Genomic DNA, 21,439 nt, shown 5'->3' on the forward strand with positions numbered 1-21,439 from the left:
AGCTCAGAGATTGGCTGGTTGGCGATCACACGTTGATCTGATTGGTTACAGGGTAGTGCGTGATATCAGAAACACCAGCGATTTCCAACCGTGTTTTTGTGACTGAAAATAGATAAAACTTATGAAAAAACACACAGTTTGTCTTAAAGCATATTAAAAACACCACGTAGACACATAAACAACATTAAAAACTTCATTTTCACCACAGGGAGACTTTAAAAAGTCAAATTGTTGTTGTTGTTTTTTAAATCTGTCAATCTGTTTTCTGCATTTATCCAAAAAATGAAGCATTTTTTAGGGGGATAAAAAACAACATTTCTAAACTTCCCCACACAAATGTCACAGATCTCTGATTAAGCATCCAGAAACAAATGCATAATACAAATTGAGTAATCATTAAAAAGTAATAAAAATAACAATAGCAACATTTTAAAACATGGCATTTGCTCAGAGTGATTTGTTAATGTGTCATTCACAGTTTGACAGTGCGGACTCGTGCTAAAACAGCTCCAACACGTCTAGAATCAAACAAATCTTTGGGTTTAATAAAAGAAATGGGTATCGGTTGTAAAGATTGCTGGCTGACATGAACAAGCTTAAAATATGCCGGCTGAATTATCATGAGTGATATCAACATTTACATCAGAGGCACATTTAGCATTAACAAAGCAATGCACATTCTTTATAGCTTTTATGAACAGCTAAATATACATGCCGGCACGCGTAACAAACAACAAACATGGCCGCCGTCACACAGGAAAGATCTCTGTAACTCAGGCCTCAAAAAGATATGGTAAGATAATTTTTACATCAAACGCCAATAGAATTGACTGATTGAGAAGTGCTATGATAATATTTGTAGGCGTGTAACTTTACAATATCATTACATAGTGAAATTTTGCCATATGAATAATTATAAGCATTTAACATTGAAGCACATGAACAGAAATAATCTGACGGGGAAGAAGCTGAACAATAAAGCAAATAAAAAGAAATCCCCAGCTCAACCTCGTGTTTTCCAGTGTGTGTCTCGATAGTTTGATCGGGGACAAGAAAAGGCACTTCGCAACATTTGGCAGAGAGATGAGGACAGTTTAAACATGTCAATATGCATCAGGAAACGCCATCTTGAACACCACACCCTACTTTAGTACTTCAAAATCCCAGATTCCCAAACCTCTCGGACATGTGAACGCTGGAAACGTCCAGAAGCGATCTTTCACATCTCGCTCTACCTGTCACAGCGAGTCCCCTGACGAGGGAAGTTTCTGAGCGTGTCAAGGGTCAGCAGCTGACTTGCATCCATTCTCTAGATGCGTCCAACTATTGTGGTGTAGAGTTGCTGACCCCCGGATGAAGAGGTGTAAAAAACAACACCGTTTGCCTTGCAGATGTTCAGTTTTCATTAAAGAACTCCACCAAACTGTGTGGAAAAATCGTGCTCAGCAATCAACACCATTTACTGTGTTTTACACACACCTCTCTCTGAAAACCAATGTTATTTTACTAGCATTGGTATAATGTGCCTGGGGCCTGTTTACTCCTGGTGTTAAGATGTGTTTTGGTGGATCGGATCACAAGTAGACAAGAGAGACATATTCCCGCTCACACCTGGTGTTTTAATCCGTCTCTTTTGCCTACTTTCAGCCACTTCTGTCCTGATTCCTCAGGGGAAGGGTCAATGAGAGGGTAAATGTGCCCACTAAGCAAAATGATGTCCAAAAGGCGTCTTTTCAACGTCTTTGTCAAAAAATTGACGTTGAAAAGATGTCACATGAGGGGCCGGAATGACGTGTTCTGGACGTCCGATATAGACGTTAATGGGTCCTTCGGACAAGATTAAAAACTAGTTCAAATGTGGCAATTGTGGACTTATGGTCTCATTTAGACAATTTATACTGTTTCTGGACCAAATAAACGCTCTCAGGATGCATTAAATTAAAACTCACGTTTATTTACATTGTTTAGATGTGGTTTAGATGGTGATATTTGTTTCATTTTAAATCACCATTGTGGTGATCAGTGTTTGCTTTAGTTGGGCTCTTAGTCCCAGATCACCTTACTTTAGCTTTTCTTTGGCTGTTGTAATTGTGTGTTTGTATAACACCATCTTTTATGCAGAGAAAGCCAAGAAAATGAAAAATCAGCTATCTTCAGCTGCTTGTTTATGATGACAATAAACACAATGCAAGCATTAAACACCATTTAAAATTTAGTTTTTATATCTCATATGTATAACCACCAATCTTGTGGAACTGCATTATTTGGATCAGTAACTTTAAAATGACCACTGTGTACAAAATATTTCAAGAAAGTGAATCACATAGTCACACACAGACATCAAGATTTTGGATATGACTCTCAACAATGGTGACAACCAAAACAAAAAAAGCTTGGGAATCAAGGATGTTTTGTACTATGAAAGCTGCTCATCATGCATTGCAGCATGAAGCATTTTTTTATTTATTGTCACCATTGTTGTGACTCATATGCAAAATCTTGATGTCTGTGTATGACTATATGGTACATTTTCTTAAAACCATGCTACTAGCCCGAATAATGCAGTTCCACAAGGTTGGTGGTTATAAACACAAAAGTCTAAACACAACACTAAATGCTCACTTTATGTTGATTTCATCATCATCATTAACAACAAGGAGCTGATGAGAACCAATTTTACATTTCTTGGCTTTCTCCGTCACAAGAATGGTGTTATTCAAACACACAGTTACAACAGCCAAAGAAAGGTTAAAGTACGAAAAATTGGGGCCGAGAGCCCAACTAAAGCAAACACTGATCACCACAATTGTGACTTAAAATGAAATAAATATCACAATCTAAACAATGTAAGGAAATTACATTGAATTAAACAAGAGTTTTAATTTAATGCATCCTGGGAGTGTTTATTTGGTCCAGAAAGAGTATAAATTGTCTAAATGAGACCATAAATGTTGAAAATGGCCACATTCGAACTAGTTTTTAATCTTGTACAAAGGAACCATTAGTGTCTTTTTCAGGCGTCCGACATTGTGACAAAGACGTTGAAAAGACATTTTTTGGACATTCTGCTCAGTGGGTGTGTGTTTTCAGATCTTTCAATCTAATGGACGAAATAAGCTCTCGCTATTAACATATGAATGCGTCTGGAGACGGAAAAACACAGAGAGCATCATGTTTATACCCTGTTTATACCTTTAGTGTCGTCCACTTTGTGATCCGATTGACCGAAACGCATCTTAAAACCGATGTAAACACGGCCTAAGATTCATTTTGTTCTGTTTCAACGGGTATATTAATCATTAACTGGCTGCCACCATGTTTGTGTGACAACATACATTTAGCAAAATCTGAGAGTTTTAGATATCAAACGAGTTTCCAAGTATTAAGTCAAACTTCTTGGAGATCTGTTGTCCTTTTCCAAGTCGAGTGGAAGGCAGTATATCAGTGTGTGTTCGTGAAGGACGCTGGGATTTTCGCAATCAGCTCTTGCAGGTAAACGTAATACTTTTGTGTGTGTGTGTGTGTGTGTGTGTTTATATTCCTCTTCACATCAATCATTAGTTTGATCATAAAGGAGAAAGAGGACAAGGTGACTGTGTGTTTGATGCTGCAAATTGATTGTTTTCGAGTGTGTGTGTGTGTGTGTGTGAAGCAACATTCATCATCTCTAAATCCCCTTGGCTTGCGTCTAAAGTCTCATCTCTCTTCTAAATCCCTCTTCTTTTCTCTCATCCTTTTTTAAAGAGTGTTTTTAAATGTGGGGCCCAAAAGTCTGAGACCATGGTGAAAATCTAGGATTCCTCATGGGATTGAAACCAGAAAAATAAACAGAACGTGTTTGGGTTTCGAAAAATGTTAAACAAAAAAACGCAATGGCGTACAATAAGAAAATATTTAGAACGCCACTCATCAAATACACAAATTTTGTGACATTGAACACGTGACATTGCTTCCTCTCACAGTCGTATATTTGTGTTTAAAGGATTTGAAGATTTTCACTAGTGGTCTCAGACTCGATGTGTGGTTTGTCATTTTACAGAGATTGCACTCGTTTTTATATGATTTTTTAGGCCGTTCCCAGGTTTCCCACGGCCGTGAGGACACCCTCCACCCAAAACAAAGCATCCTGGCATTGTTCCCGGGGTCACGGGTCCCGACTGGAGCTGGGCGTGGAGACGACGGGCACCGGGTGCAGACTGAGCTCTGCTGCGCGGGAATGTGGGGTCGCTGGGACGTTTGGGGGCGTGGCTTGAGGCTGAGGCCACACCTTCCACAACAACGCAGAAGAAGAGACAGGCGGAAAGACAGACATGATCCAAGGGATGATGGACAGAGGGACGATGAGACAATAGAGCACAGAGAAAGATGGAACGGACAGACAGAGAGAGAAACAGCATTTAGAGTGTGGACTGGCCAATGATCTGGGGTCTTGCAGGCTGAGGGCTCTCAGACGCACTCAAGCAAGACTCTAACTGCAGATCCTGCAGAAACACAGAACAGGTCAGACAGTGGCACATCTGCACTGCGTGTGTGTGTGTGTGTGTGTGTGTGTGTGTGTGCCTACTTAACTATATTTTGGGGACAAATTTGTACCCAGAAGGGACCAAAACCTGACAAAAAATCTCCAAAAAACTCCCTCATTATCTGTAAATCTGCTATTAAAATTAAGTGACTAAAGTTTTTTTTTTTTTAATGTAAAAATGCAGAAAGTTTTGTGTGATGGGTAGGTTTAGGGGACGGGTTAGTGTGTGTGTGTCTGTGTGTGTGTGAGTGTTTGATGGGTAGGTTTAGGGGTTGGGTTAGTATGAGTGTGTGTGTGTGTGATGGGTAGGTTTAGGAGTCGGGTGAGTGTGTGTGTGTCTGTGTGTGTGTGAGTGTGTGTCATGGGTAGGTTTAGGGGTCGGGTTTGTGTATGTGTGTGTGTGTGTGTGTGTGTGTGAGGTGTGTGATGAGTACGTTTAGGGGTCGGTTTAGTGTGAGTGTGTGTGTGATGGGTAAGTTTAGGGGTCAGTTTAGTGTGTGTGAGTGTGTGTCATGGGTAGGTTTAGGGGTCAGTTTAGTGTGTGTGTGTGTGATTGTGTGTGATTAGTAGGTTTAGGGGTTGGGTTTGTGTATGTGTGTGTGAGGTGTGTGATGAGTAGGTTTAGGGGTCAGTTTAGTGTGAGTCTGAGTGTGTGTGTATGTGTGTGATGGGTAAGTTTAGGGATCAGTTTAGTGTGTGTGTGTGTGTGTGTGTGTGTGTGTGTGTGTGTGTGTGTGATTGTGTGTGATTAGTAGGTTTAGGGGTCAGCTTAGTGTGTGTGTGTGTGTGTGTGTGTGAGAGTGTTTGATGGGTAGGTTTAGGGGTTGGGTTAGTATGAGTGTGTGTGCTTGTGTGTGTGATGGGTAGGTTTAGGAGTCGGGTGAGTGTGTGTGTGTGGTTGTGTGTGTGTGTGTGTGTGATGGCTAGGTATAGGGGTCAGGTTAGTGTATGAGGACAGAATATACAGTTGTACTGTATAAAAACCATTACGTCTATGAAATGTCCCCATTTAAATAGCTAAGTAAACGTGTGTGTGTGTGTGTGTGTGTGTGGTTAATGATGTTAATTTGCACTTTCCCAGCTAACAAAAATATGTTCAGAGAATGCTTTTCCACCATTCCCATTAAACGTTCTGAATGTTCTCTAAAGCTCAACATTCCATTTTTATGGGAAAGTTCCTTTTGATCGTTCTCTGAACATTCTGAAATAAGTAACATTTGTTTTTAGCGCTAAACGGACATCTATTTCAGGAGAAAAAGTTCCCTGAATGTTGTATAAATAATGTTTTTGTGCTGATGTTCTGAAAACAACACCAAAGGCCAGATAACTACGAGAGAACACTATTAATGTTACTGAAAGAATGTTCGTTCGTAACCTTGACGGAGCGTTTCCTGTTAGCTGGGGTAAAACTTTAAACACAAACAATAATGAAAATTCCGCCGTTATTTATTTCAAAACATGTTGCCCAGAGAAAAGCACAGCATGTGGTCTGATCACTGATCATGGTGAGTCGATAATGGCAGAGCTGCATTTTTCTTTAAATTGCACAACATTCGGCCCTTCCTTTTCCCCAACACATGCACCCATTTACATTTTTGCCCTTTTTTCTTTCTTCCTGTTTCTCATTCTATAGAATAACATGCCCGTACTGCAGTGCAGCACAATGTGGTTTTAATTCAGCTTTAGTTTGAGATTCCCCGCTGGTACATAAAAACTGTGAGAGATCGGGCGAGAGAGAGAGAGAGAGAGAAATAACCCTTTCCCAGCACAATGATGGGATCTGGTCGGCTTTACCACTGACGAAATATAAATCATATTATATAAATAAATAAATCTACTTTTTTTTTTAGATATATTAAATGTATAGATTAGCAGAGTAGCTGTGACCCAAATTTGGGTAAAATATATGGACAAACCCAAACTTCAACTGAACATTTTTAATTGCATTTTTAACCCAACATTTTGGTTTGTCCATATTTGACCCAAATTTGGGTTGAAACAACCCAGCATAATAATGTCAAATGACAATGTGGAAAGCGGATCGTTTAAACATTTTATTTTTTTTTATTATAGCTGTGTAGCTTGACAAAAACAGCCGCAATGTATCCACACGATTACACTTCCGGAGTGTTTTTTTAAAGCGGGAGCGATGCACGTTTTGTTTTTGTGCCAGAGCGATTTGTTGTTCTGAAAACTTCAGTGGCGATGATTGATTCCTGGTTGGAGACCAGCAGATTTAAGGGTCCAGAGTCGTGCCAATTTCTCTGCTGTGTGAACATGCAGAATGAGCCAAATTGGTTTCCGTCTCCAGCGGTGGAGGAGAGAGCGATCAGATCAGATTCAGTGTCCATCAAAGAGCCACGGAGAGACATTAGAGCTGATATTAGATCTGCGGACGCAGTGATGGCTTAAAGGAAGACGCTTTTCCTCTTTGATGGCGGATCTGATGCGAGTCGTCCAGATCTGATCCAGTCTCTCGGGCCGTCCTGCTTTGATTTCCCCAATGAATGAACCATGGGATCGTCTGATCTCACTCTCATTACACATTCACATTTCTACACACACATACTTGTATTCCCTCATGGGCCTTTTGGTCAAGCTGAACTATAACACAGATTTCATCATCTCTTCTAGTAGGGCTGAGCGAGATGATACCTGGGAAAAGTGTGTATATTGACTTTTTTTAAAATCACAATATTTTCAAACGTATATCGTAAAATGTTTGACGAATTATCTCTTGTTTGGCATCGATGGAAATATAGGTAACTTTTTATTGATAAATAATTATATTTAATGATTTTTAAAAAGTGTGCGTACAATCTAAACAATGCTGGGTTGTTTTAAGCGAAATTTGGGTCAAATGTGGACAAACCCAAACTTCAACTTTCACTTTCAACTGTACATTTTTTAATTGTATTTTTAACCCAACATTTGGGTTTGTCCATATTTGACCCAAATTTGGGATGAAACAACCCAGCATAATAATGTCATATGACAATGTGGTAAGCTGATTGTGGACATTAAAAAAAATAAAATGATTAAACACTTTAAAAAATGCTGTGTTATTTCAACCCAAATTTGGATCAAATATTGACAAACCCAGTAATCGGGTTAACATTTTAAATGACATTTTTAACCCAAAGTTTGGGTTTGTCTATTTACCCAAAACTGGGTTAAAACAACCCAGCATTTTTTAGAGTGCAAGAAACATAACTACTGGTACGAACTACGAATTTGGAAATATAAGTCATTTTTTATTGATAAATAATTATAATTATAGTTTAACTAATTATCCACAAAAAGTGTGTGTACAATCTAAACAATGCTGGGTTGTTTTAACCCAAATTTGGGTAAAATATATGGACAAACCCAAACTTCAACTTTCACTTTCAACTGTAAATTTTTTAATTGCATTTTTAACCCAACATTTGGGTTTGTCCATATTTGACCCAAATTTGGGTTGAAACAACCCAGCAGTTTTTAATGTCAAATGACAATGTGGAAAGCTGATTGTTTAACCATTTTATTTTTTAATGTCCACGCTTTAAAAAAATGCTGGTTTATTTTAACTCAAATTTGAATCAAATATTGACAAACCCAGTAATTGGGTTAACATTTTAAATGACATTTTAACCCAAAGTCTGTCCATATTTTACCCAAAATTGGATTAAAACAACCCAGCATTTTTTAGAGTGCAACAAACATGACTACTGGCAGAAATTTGACCTGTTTATTTGTATATTATTTAGAATAGTTCTAAAGGCATAAGAATTATATAACACACATATTGTAGTAGTATAGTGACAAACTATTTTTATTGGAAGTTTTATTGTTATTCCTACAATCTAAAAAAAGCTGGGTTGTTTCAACCCAAATTTGGGTCAAATATGAACAAACCCAAATGTTGGGTTAAAAATGCAATAAAAAAAATGTACAGTTTAAAGTGAAAGTTGAAGTTGGGTTAAACTTTGAAATCACATTTTTAACCCAACATTTGAGTTTGTCCATATTTGACCCAAATTTGGGTTGAAACAACCCAGCATTTTTTAGAGCGTAATAATGTCAAATGACAATGTGGTAAGCTGATTGTTTAACCATTTTATTGTTTAATGTCCACGCTTTAAAAAAAAATGCTGGTTTATTTTAACTCAAATTTGGATCAAATATTGACAAACCCAGTAATCGGGTTAACATTTTAAATGACGTTTTAACCCAAAGTTTGGGTCTGTCCATATTTTACCCAAAATTGGGTTAAAACAACCCAGCATTTTTTTAGAGTGCAACAAACATAACTACTGGTCAGAAATTTGACCTGTTTATTTGTATATTATTTAGAGTAGTTCTAGAATTATATAATAACACATATATTGTTGTTGTAGTATAGTGACAACCTATTTTTATTAGAAGTTTTATTGTTATTCCTACAATCTGAAAAAATGCTGGGTTGTTTCAACCCAAATTTGGGTCAAATATGGACAAACTCAAATGTTGGGTTAAAAATGCAATTTAAAAATGTACAGTTGAAAGTGAAAGTTGAAGTTGGGTTAATTTAAGTTGGGTTGAATTTGACCCAGATTTGGGTTAAAACAACCCAGCATCGTTTAGAGTGTGAAACGAAACATTAATTTAAGATTTTGGTCAGCCCTTTTTTTCTTTTTCTTTCACACACAGATGCTAATATACACGGACACTGGGAATGTTTATTGGGAACATAAGGAGCAGTGTTCTCCCTAAGGGCACTAAGGGGGTTATGACTGATAGGCAGGAAGACACACACACACACACACACACACACTAACTATCTCTCTTTCTCTCTCACTCCATTTACTGTCCACTAAATCCATTTCACTGAGATTGTCTCTTTGGGGAGTGAGGAAGGAGCAACATGTTGGCAGCTGTATCGAATGTGAAATTCTCAACATGTTTGTAATCTACAGAGAATGCACAAACACAGCAGGGAAGGGCCAACACACACTGGCTCTGACTGTACTGTTGTTCTTCTTCTTCTAGAAAACAGCTTAAAGGACTACTTCGCCGAAAAGTAACAATTCTGTCATCATTTACTCACCCTCGTGCTGTTACACAATCCAATCTAGACCAGGAGCGGTCCTTAATGCTATATTAATATCCTCTGAATGGTCAAACTTTTTCCTTTTTGGTCACAGTATCATTCATGACGTGAAATTTCTGCTAAAAATCTCAGAAGACAAGGTTTGAAATTGCATACTGTAAAGGCGAGTTAATGATGACAGGATTTTAATTTTGGGGTAAATATGCCTTTAACAACCAACTCGAGATAACTTTTGGTAACACTTTACAATAAGGATTATTTAATGTGAATTTCCTTAATTTAATTTAATTTAATTATCATATTTATTAATCTTTGTTAATGTTCATTTATAAAAAACAACTGTTCACTGTTAGTTCATGTCAGTTTAAGTCCATTAAATAATATTAAATCTTTTCATCTTTGATCAAATTGACTCCTTGCAGAGACTTCTCTGATGATGATGTGTTTGCAATCTGTCACTCGCATGAGATCAACCAATAGCAAACCACAACCATCCAATCAATTTCTCAAGGACAAAATAAAGTCACGCCCATTTTTTGTCTTGTTCGAGAAGCCGTCGCACTCAGATCTGTCACAATAGGGGAAAAAAGACTATCGCAACTTCGGTTTCAAGCTGACTTTAAAACTAACGTGAAAAAATTTAATCTTATTGAATAGTGTTACCAAACTTTCATGATTTAAAACAACCAGCACATCAGACAAATGATATCATATCAAAGACTGAAGATATCATTATAGCAATATAATCAGGGCTTGACATTAACTGGTTTTCCAAAGTTGATGCACATCGACACCATTGGGAAAAACTGCCATATAGATATTTTTAATATTATCTCATAATTTGGTGGCAGGTTTATTAGGCTGCTGTCACTTTAAGACCTGACGCACGGATCCATTATACTGTAACACATCCCGTTTCTTTCTCATCCATTTACATTCTCTTAAAACAAAACTGACTGTCGACGTGAATACTCGCCAAGATCGGCATTTTGACATTATTTTGTGTGTATGTGAATAATAAGCAGCAAAAAAGACCTAAATTTTGTACTACAAAGCAACTTTGTTAAATTTGGGTGTAAATCCTTATGCACAATACGCGCAATCCGACGTCGAAATTCAAACCCTGTTACGGCAACAATATTCATTCGGAGCAAATCAAACGAGCGAGTGAGCGGAGGCGGGTTTGAGTGTCTATTCTACTGAAAATGAGATTTGGAAGCGTTTCAGATTGATATGTATCGAAAAATTGATATTTTTTGACAATTAGTTTATTATTTCAGATCCCTTTTTAAAAGACAATTAATCAAAAATTAATCAAATTCAACCCTCCAAAGTGGCTACAAAAAAATGATTTTAGCTCTTTGTTCAATTTCATTAATTAAAATGAGCATATACGACACAATCCTTCATAGAAATGATTCCAGTTTAATTTCATTAAATGTAATCAATGTAATCTTTTAAAAAAAAATTTGGTTTACCAAATTGAGTCAACATGAATATTTTTCGTTTGTCTTAAACGGATGTCACTCAAAAAATAAATTTTGGCCTCTATTTAAAATAATTGATTAAAATATGCAAAAGCAACATGATTGTCTAATATTGTCACAACTTAATTTAATTGTGTTTAATCAACCGAATTCATTTGTGTGAAATCTACATGAATCATTATTGTTGACATCTAACTGGGCAGTGGATCTGTATTTCCCAGCATGCTTTGCAAGGGACTGCATTAAGAGGGTCAATTTATGGAAAAAGTGTTATTTTATGTGTTTTTTATGTGTTTGTTAGTGTTTAATGTTAGTGTTTGTTAGTAATTATATTACTATGTAAAAAAATGGAGTAATGTCAATTGAACACTAGAAGTGTCTATCATTAGAAGTGACCGTCAAAATAACTAAAATTATAATGTTGGTGAATTTAGGCAGGACAAAAAACTACAAGATTACAACAAATTATTTCAAACTAATTTGAATTTGTTGGAAAAATGTAATTCAATTTCGTGGAAAACCTTTCCTTAATTTAATTAAGTTGGTTCAACAGATTATTTTTTTGAGTGTAGGCTGTAAAAAGAGATTAGTTGACTCAAATTAACTCAGTCAAAGCAACGAGATTACTTGACTTAGTTAAGTTGAGTCAACTAATCTCTTTTTACAGACTGCTGAAACACCGCATTGACGGGTGTAAATGTCAAGCACTGAATATAAACGTTCAACAAATTCATTTTCATTTTCGAACCCTGTTATGGCAACAACATTCATCCAGAGCAAATCAAACGAGCGAGTGAGCGGAGGCGGGTTTGAGTGTCTATTCTAAAAATATTTTCCAGATTTGTTATCACAACATATTTTCTTTTGTCAAATCAACTTTATAATAATTTATTTAGTTGAGATAACTTATTATTTTGAGTTTCTGATGATTAAATTAATCTCCTTCATTGTATTAACTCACTTTTTCCAGTTCAATCAACTTAAAATTTTAAGGCAACCCAGGTTACTTACTTTTTTAAGTTAAACCAACAATATTTTTTTACAGTGTTTCAGATTGATATGTATCGAAAAATCGATATTTTTGACAATTAGTTTATTATTTCAGATCCCTTTTTAAAAGACTACAGTTGAAAAAAATGTAATAAAAATTAATCAAATTCAACCCTCCAAAGTGGCTGGGCTGTAAAAAGAGATTAGTTGACTCAACTTAACTCAGTCAAAGCAACGAGATTACTTGACTTAGTTAAGTTGAGTCAACTAATCTCTTACACGCCACTTCTGAAACCCCGCATTGACGGGTGTAAATGTCAAGCACTGAATATAAACGTTCAACAAATTAATTTAACAACGTGTGATGTGCTTTCAGAGACACTGTACCTGGCTGCCCTGGACGTGTCCATTAAAGTCATTGTTCCGAGGGGTCAGGAAGGAGTCGTGGGTCGTCGTCTTCTCTGTCCGCGGCAAGCTGGGATCGCCATCCTCCACGCCATTCGCCTTGCGCACGCACAGGACCTTCCGGAAGCTCTGCTTGAAGTTGTCGGACAGGAACCCGTAGAGCAGCGGATTGGCACAGCTGTTGGCGTACGACAGGATGACGGCGAAGAAGTACACGCCTACCATCACGCTGTTCTCCGGGAGTATGAACACCAGGTTTACGATGTTGATGATGTAGAACGGCAGCCAGCAGAGGACGAACACCACCACGATTATCACCACCATGCGGGTCACCTTCCGCTCGGAGCGCCTGCGCTTGGTAAATCCCGCTCGCGCACCGGACGACTTCACCTTGACCACGATGAGAAGGTAACACATGCAGATGACCAGCAGGGGGCCGAAGAAGCCGAGCGTCGCCGTGTAGAGGATAAACGCCGTCGACCAAACGTCCCGCGGCTCCGGCCAACTCATGTTGCACGAGTTGAACATGTCCTGAACGTCAGAGAATATCACCACGGGAAGAACGACGACGAACGAAAACGCCCACACCGCCGCGCTAACCGCTTTAGCTACCCGCGGCCGGCGCCACCTAGTGGAGCGGATAGGATGCACGACTGCTAAATAGCGATCGATGCTCATCACTGTCAAACAGAAGATGCTCGTGAATTGATTTAGCGAGTCCGCCGTCATCACGACGCGACACAGGAACGAGCCGAACGGCCAGTAGGAGAGTACGTTTTGCGTCGTTAGGAACGGGAGGCCCAAAATATACAGCTCGTCGGCCACGGCGAGGTTCAAAATGTAGATGTTCGTGACCGTTTTCATCTTTGCGTAGCGCAAAACCACGTAGATAGCCAGAGTGTTGCCGGTAAGTCCGACGATAAACACGGTGAACGATATGACCGCGGTGACCATGGTGCTGCTCCCTTGGAAAGGCATGCTTTGATCCGACACGTTCCCGGTGTAATTCCCACCTGGAGTTCCTGAAAATCCCAGTCCAGTGGAAGAGGAGTTACGATCCCCGGGGATGAACCCCGTCCACCCGGATTGGTTAAATGACCCCATGCTGGATCTGGAATGGACAGAGAGAGATAAAAGGGTCAGAAACAACAAGTCTAGAGTGACTGGATGGAAATGAGAGAGAGTGTAATGAAGCTCAGTGGCAGGGTACATAGTTTCTCTTTATGTTTGTATGTGTTTAGATGGACAGTAAATTGAATGCGCTTGTTTTACAGTGAGAGATCAGAGGGACTGAATCAGTGGAGATGATCACACCTCGACTATAAAGATCAGAGCCAAAACTGCAAACCCACACAAGGAGACTGAAGTGACACAACGCATGCATGTTGATGTTTTCTTCCTCTCCTAAGAGCTGCATAGAGGCACGTTTTAGTCACACCATTGAGATTCATTAGTATAAAAAAGCCTCCCTATTTCAAACACATCTAATTAAACTCAACATCTCGTTATTAGAAACTACAAGATATGAAATGGATGCCAAAAAGCAAAAAAGAAACCCCTCTAGTCGTCAAAATGCTTGAGGGGGTTTAATCACTTATTATCAAGAGGACTGAATAAGCTTTTTCAAGCTATTGTACAAAGGCAAAACACTGTTAACTATTGTTGTTTTTTTTGCAGCAATTGCAATGAAAACTTCAATGCATTCATTGATTCTGGTATTTCTATTAGTCCAGAGATCAATGTTTTCACAGTCCCTTTTCTCTGAATTTGAGCACAGATAAGTCAAAACTATCCAAAGTGATTGGATTTGATTTCACCCAACTTGAAACTAAATTTTATATTCCTTCCACTATAGTATCAAACATCTGTTGCTTAGGGGTTTTTAGTCAAAAGTCCATTTACACAAATTATCTAGCAGAGTTTGTTAAAATAGTTCAAAACTAATTTAATTAAATCACAGACCATATTTGTAAATCATTCAAACAATATAAATAAGTCATCTATTTGTTTAAAGAAAGTTTGAACTGTGTTCTTTTCAGGGCAAGGGGCAAGGTTGGGGCAACTTGTCACACACCGTAAATATATAATTATATATATTAAATATAAATATATTAATATATAAATATATAATTAGTTAGATTTACTTTTAAAAAAGCATGCAAACGGATTGGCTTAATATAAATATAAAGTTCCAAGTGCTCAACCAAAGGGAACACTGATCATCATAATGGTGAACGTCAACATCAATTTATGAAGTCAGCTTATGTGACTTGAATTGACAATTTAACATTCAAGATGACTTTGGGAAGTTAGGGAATGCAACTTTAGAAAGATAACTGCAGAAGTGAAGGAAATTGGGGAATTGCCCCACCTCAGAAAAATTTGTTGTTGTTGTTGACAAAATAGCACTGAAACCAATCAATTAATCTGAACTTGGGTTTTCTGAGTAAACAAGGCATAGTGAATAGTCCAGATTACATAAGTAAGATATTAAGTAAAGTTATCTTAGAACAACCGTTCAATTTTGTCTTAAATGCATTTATTTTGAATAATACACGTTTTATTATTTTATTATTATTATTTATACATCATACATGCATGTGTATTTTGTGTAGACTTTCGCTGGACCTCAACTCACAACATTTGCCAGCAGAACAAACGAAGGAAATACGTACTTATCTTGTATGGTCTTATCACTTATGAGAGAAGGGTCTCGACTGGATCTGTCTTACTACAAAACATTTTCTTTCAAACTATCTGCCTCCACCTTAATAAATTCTTAACGGCGAAAAAAGAACGGCGGCGTGCCGGTTTTTCTCGTCTGGTTGCATCCTTCAGAGACATTATTTCTGATAATTGTTTAGAAATGACACATTGCTAATTGCGTGGAAACAAAAAAATCATACTTCAGGGAAATGATATTCGGCTGTGATGAGGTTAAAACAAAACATTATCGGTCAATTCTAATGAAATTTTGAAGCACTGCCCTCAAAGTGTAAATGCACGCAGTTCTGCAGAAAGTTAAGAATATTCTTACAATTATTACTACAAGACTCCGTAACTTGTATGTTTTTTATTACTAAAATTAACTTAAATCAAAGCCTTACCCGCATGAAAAAAATGTTCTTCTGGGCTTACCTGAGTATAGCCTACGGATCAGTAAAACGCAGGGAGGAGTGAAACATCCCACGAAGGAGACGAGAAGAGTAAGTAAAAATAACAAACACTGAAAAGCATTGTTGAATCTGTCAGCGATGTCTGTTAAATTAGCCACAGGACAAGCCCGTGCGTGCGCGCTCTCGCTCCACACCAGTGTTGAGCCTCGCGACAGGTGATGGCATCTGGTGCCCGACTCACTCTGAGATAGAACTAAACCTAGAGAGAGAGAGAGGGAGAGAGAGAGAATGCGCGCGATCGCAGTTTAGTCGCAATCCTGCAGTCAAGCCGTGCGCGCGCTCCAGTCACAACAGATTAGTAAATCACACAGAAATAATTCTTTAAACCACAACATGATAACATATACAACCTTTGCCCATATCATCATTCAAGGAAATAATAAGACATTGATATTTATATAATCTGTGAAAACAACAAAACAAGCAATTTTCAACGTTTTTATGTGATAAAAGATTCAACTAATTTTTAAGTCAGTTTAATGTCATTTAAGTTGAAATAACTTTTATAGCCAAGTTGATTTAACTTTTTTTAAAGGAGTATTTAATTTACTCACCCATCATGTCATCCAAGATGTCCATGTCTTTCTTTCTTCAGTCGAAAAGAAATTAAGGTTTTTGATGAAAACATTCCAGGATTTTCTCCATATAATGAACTTCAATGGGGACCAAACGGTTCAAGGTCCAAAAGACAGTTTCAGTGCAAACTGCAAACTGTTTAAAGGGCTTTAAACGATTCCCGACGATGAATAAGGGTCTTATCAAGCGAAACGATCGCTCATTTAAAAAAAAAATAACAAAGTTTAAGTTTTATAAATGCTCGCCTTGCTCTGTTCTGTGATGCGCGTTCGTGACTGTTCGAACACGTTTATCAAAATGAACAAATATTTTTTCGAGTCATTTGGTTCATTCAGCGAATGAAATGAACGAATTGACTCGGAAAAAGATTCGTTCATTTTGATGAACGAGTTCGAACAGGAGAGTCACGAACGTGGATCACAGAACAGAGCAAGGCGACCATTTATTTTTTAAATGAGCGATCGTTTCGCTTGATAAGACCCTTATTCATCGTCTGGGATCGTTTAAAGCCCTTTGAAACTGTCTTTTGGACCTTGAACCGTTTGGTTCCCATTGAAGTCCATTATATGGAGAAAAATCCTGGAATGTTTTCATCAAAAACCTTCATTTCTTTTCGACTGAAGAAAGAAAGACATGGACATCTTGGATGACATGGGGGTGAGTAAATTATCAGCAAAAGTTGTGTGAACTACTCCTTTAACAGTGTATAATGTGTTCGAACTTTTACCTTTGAGTTTGTAGCCTATGTAATTCTCAGTGTTCATTACAGAGGGTGTCAAAATGCAGGAAATCTTTTTAAAAAGTAGCGAAAGAGAATTCTTATTTCTTATTTTTTTTCCCTGCCCACATGCAGACCTGAGAAAGGGTTGACTCCTGACATGATCCAGAGGTAGATGTGACTTTAACAAGCTTCAAGTCGCTCGTAAGTAAGAGGTGCGAGAGGGGAATGCGTTCGGCTCACAGGTGTCTCTCTCCAAACCTGACATCTGAGGGGGTTTGACGATGAGCCCTCATTATAACTCTCTTCTCAGCGGGAAACGAGGGTGTTTCAATCAGCTCCTTTCAGTAATCAGGGAGTCGGACATTTTCACCCAGAAATTAAAATTATCCCTTAATTTACTCCCTCCCTTAACCCATCCTAGGTGATTATGACCTTTTTCTTTCAGCCAAACACAATCAGAGATATAAATATAGCCTAACATGGTTCTTCCCAGCTTAATGACCGCGAACGAGATTTTAAACCTGTAAAGTGCATCCATCCATGATAAAAGTACTCGGCTTCATGGGGTTAATAAAGGCCTTCTGAAGCAAAGTGAAGCGTTTTTGTAAGACAAATATTCATATAATTTTATGATCACTGGGATCAACGGCCCATCGTCCTTCCCAGTGCCTGAATTCATGCACACTATATAGTGATCCATGAGGTGATTGAGACGCACCCGAGTCTGTACCCGTATCTCACCTACACACCACAAGTGCAGCGAACAGATACGACAAAAGAGTCGAGGTACACAGAACACACTGTTCCAGGTGTACAGATGCTGTCTTTCATCTCGACATCACTGAGGAAAATTAATTTATTAATACCCAGCATAAATTATTCAAACAGATATCGCAGAAAAAAAAGCTTTGTGTATGAAACATCTCCGCGATATGGACTGTAATCAGAAACGGTTTGTGTCCGTCAGTCAGTTTGTGCAATGTTTGGAGGTCAGGGTTTTGCAAAGAGTAGGTAAGTCAAAAGAGTCATGGAATAAAAGAGTGACAATGCTGAGACTTGAGTGTGCAGGTTGTACTTTATTTTACAATGCAGTGCACTTGCATGTAGCCTAGGACTTGGTTATATAAGGTAACGTTTGGTTTAGGGGTAGGTTATGGTTTAGTTATTACCCAGTTATTGCTATTACTTTAATATGTACTAACATGAGGAACAGGACTGTATAATAAAGTGCTCCCTGCTGTGTGCAACCTTGGCTGAGTACAATATTTTCTCTTTTGTTGTCAGCGCATCAAAGGACAATGACAAGATGCCGGACAATATGTTCAGGAATCTATTTATATTTGTGCTTCATTAACAGCAGGAAAGCAAGTTTATCCTTAGTAAGTAAATACATTATGGCCCTGTGACTGAAGGTGTGTGTGCAACCATATGTGTGCAACGCTCCAAAGGCGTCATATACGACGCTTTTGCCAAAGCGTAGACATCCAATGCACATGGCACCCTGTAGCGTCAATATAACACGCTTCGGGTATGGTAAATAAGCTAGCGGCGCATGGTTTCCCTCGGTCGAAAAGCAATGCATTTTCCCCATAGACGTTTGGAAAATCGCAAAAAAATAAGATCTGTGTTTAACAAAAAGTTGTGACCCTTACACGTTTTGTCTAGCAAGATAATCTTTACAAGTTAATCCAAAATTTATACATTTTGAAGCGTATATAAAGTTTTTAAAAAACACAAGGAGACACAATAAAGTTTAAAAAACCACAAGCAGGTTATAACTGTGTGTTCTATGTCATAGATCAAAACCGTGAAAATATTTAGAGGCTTTGTTCGTCACAGACCTTATTTCAGGCGATTTAGCAAAAACCCATTCAAAATTCCCATAGTTTAGAGCGAGGGAACCGTAGGCTAATGCTAAAATGCTAACTCACTTCCGCGTTTCGGCCTAGAGTGACGTCGTAACTTCGGCAATCGAAAATTATCGGCAAATGGGGTGAATAAGAATAATCTTATTCTGATTATTTGCGAGATTAAATTTTCTTAATAATATTTTTTTTCTCTCTCAGAAAACAAGATCTTAAATAAAGACACTAATACTGAGTAAGAAAAGTGTTTTTTGCAGTGGTCAAAAATACTAAGAAATCAATTTTTTATTTGCAGTGAAGCGCATAATGGACACACTGATATTCACCAGAAAATATCGCGATGAATATACAAATATCTTATTTTTGATATAACTCTTGGTGGGTAGAAATATTGAATTAGCTGAATTAGAATTTATGCTCAATCAACACAAGCATGCAACAGTAGGGATTTTGGCAGCTGGGAGAATCCCAAAGATCCAGAAAACACACACACACACCGGGGATCAGTTGAAGTCAAGTCCATTCATGCATGAGGCGGCGCTGAAGTTGACAAGAACACAGTGGGATAATTACAGATATTGATGTACTAGAATCCACATGTGTTCCTGCAAAGCTTCAGATTATCTCGGATTCATCACCGTGTTTCCGACGGCTGTGACAAGCGTTCAATAATCACACATCGCAGGCTATTTTTTTGGCTAAACATTTCCAAACTAATTTCACACTGAACAAAATGCATAACTATGCACAATAGAAATTATGAAGAATTCATCCTCTCAGTATAAGCAGCTGACTAATGTAAGAGTTTCACTGACGTTTATCACACTCACAAGTGCCCTTCAACCTCTTTTTTAACTGCCGATAGCCTCCCCTACTGGCCAAAAATCATACTGACTCTATTCTTATTAATTTTTTTTTTTTTACCAGGTTCCTTTTTAAGGATTTTATATTCCATATGAACATTTCAACTGATTAAGCTGCTTCGTGAAACACAGGCTAAAGAGAGAAACTTGTGCCAGAAGACAGCAGGTAAAGGGTTAATTGCACATCATGTTTAGCGGCGACCTTTGTGAAGAACATAATGCTATCTGCAGAGCAGACACATATTGACATATATCTACCACAAAATTATTGTTGATTTCTCTTCTCCGCTGGTGTAATCCAGTTATGTTGCAGTTTGCATGGGACATTAGCATAAGAAACATACGGACAGCCTCAAGTCAGGTAATATCACTGTCCCAATTGAGTTCAATGCATAAACAGTCGATAAGAACATTAGAATAACATTTCTGCAACATTAAAGTAGTATTAGAAATGCTCGCCGACTCATGCAGGGTCGTTTCTGAGTAAAATATTCACGCTTGACAATCAGAGATTGGGAGTTTCATAAGATGTGTGTCATTGGGTTTCATGGGCATTTTGCTTGGTTTCTGTTACCGATGATTTATTTACATGGATGCTGTTGTAGAGGGTTAATAGGCAACATGAGGGATTCAATACAGCTTATGATCCGCAGTGCATTTTTAATACCAATGTCTCTTTAAACTAGCAATAAAAGACCAACAGATCTTACACAACCGTTATATGGTACTATCCTGCACTGCAGTTGCATTAGCTGTGTTCCTACCAATGTTGTATGGTTTCAGCTCAATCTAAGAATGCAGTAAAATTACATTAGTACCGCTTTTATATCGCCGGTTTGAGGTTATTTATCCTTAGAAAGCCGCTGCTGTAATCTTCTCAAGTGCAATATGCAATTAGAGAACGTCTTGATACAAGATCAGACAAGAACATGAATGAAAATTTAAATTGATATGGACAGTTTGAGCTGCTCTGGGTCTGATATTTACAAATTAAATATTTTGTAGTCAGAAAAACTCCAATCATTTTTGTGCAGAAATATATTTAATGTAGCTTTTAGCCAGCTGAAGGATGGATTCTACTGAATTGTTCATTTGTAGATGCAACTTAAATTCTTGGTAATCAGGTATAACGTCTTTAATAATCCACTCAGAAGGCAATACAAACAAGAGGAGCAAAGGAACCAGCCGCTATGCGGAAACGTGACCAGACAATGGGTGATACGAACAGTAAGTTAAATAGCAAGGCAAACAAGGGTAATTAATGACACAGCTGAACCGAAAACTAATCATATCTGTTACCATGACAACTGAAGAGTGGCAGGAAAATTGGACAAAGGAAGACAGAAAACTACAGTAGTCAACATTTGAAGTGGATCAAAACCTTTCAAGTTATACATGAATTTTGAACAATACCCGTTCATGTCTTTGGACAACTTTGATTAACTTTTTTTGATCCACTTCAAAAGCTGACTACTGTAAAAGTCCATGATAATGAAACTAAGAATGAGTGTCTGTGACATAACGCCCCTGAGGCACGACCTCGCGCCGTAACCAAAACAGAGACAAAAAGGAGATGAGGTGGCTTTGGAGGAGGACGGGGAGTAGGTGAAGGGCTAGCCAGGTCTCATCCCATACTGATGCTTTTGACATCCAACGTACATGGCACCATTTAGCTTCAATTTGAGACACAGATATATATGGGCCAAAAGGCGCCTCCTATGGTCTAACCCTAACCCTACCCCAGACCTAAACTTACCCATAAC

At 38.0% G+C, this 21,439-nt stretch overlaps 1 protein-coding gene across 2 annotated transcripts; it reads right to left on the reverse strand.

The window, feature by feature from the left end:
- Positions 1-255: 255 nt before the first annotated feature.
- LOC120488483 (somatostatin receptor 5) lies at positions 256-15,841 on the reverse strand. Of its 2 annotated transcripts, none has more exons than XM_039685226.2 (3): positions 15,614-15,841; positions 12,458-13,586; positions 256-4,481 (listed from the first exon to the last, which is right to left on the reverse strand). In XM_039685226.2, the coding sequence occupies exons 2-3, from the start codon at positions 13,577-13,579 to the stop codon at positions 4,398-4,400; spliced, it is 1,206 nt and encodes a 401-aa protein (XP_039541160.1). In that variant the 5' UTR covers positions 13,580-13,586; positions 15,614-15,841; the 3' UTR covers positions 256-4,397. The 2 variants fall into 2 exon arrangements, with proteins under 2 accessions (XP_039541160.1, XP_039541159.1); XM_039685225.2 differs by having other exon boundaries at positions 256-4,267; positions 15,614-15,840.
- Positions 15,842-21,439: the final 5,598 nt, after the last annotated feature.

The sequence above is a fragment of the Pimephales promelas genome, chromosome 6 (genome assembly GCF_988280905.1).
Source record: "Pimephales promelas chromosome 6, fPimPro1.hap1.1, whole genome shotgun sequence".
Taxonomy (NCBI): domain Eukaryota; kingdom Metazoa; phylum Chordata; class Actinopteri; order Cypriniformes; family Leuciscidae; genus Pimephales; species Pimephales promelas.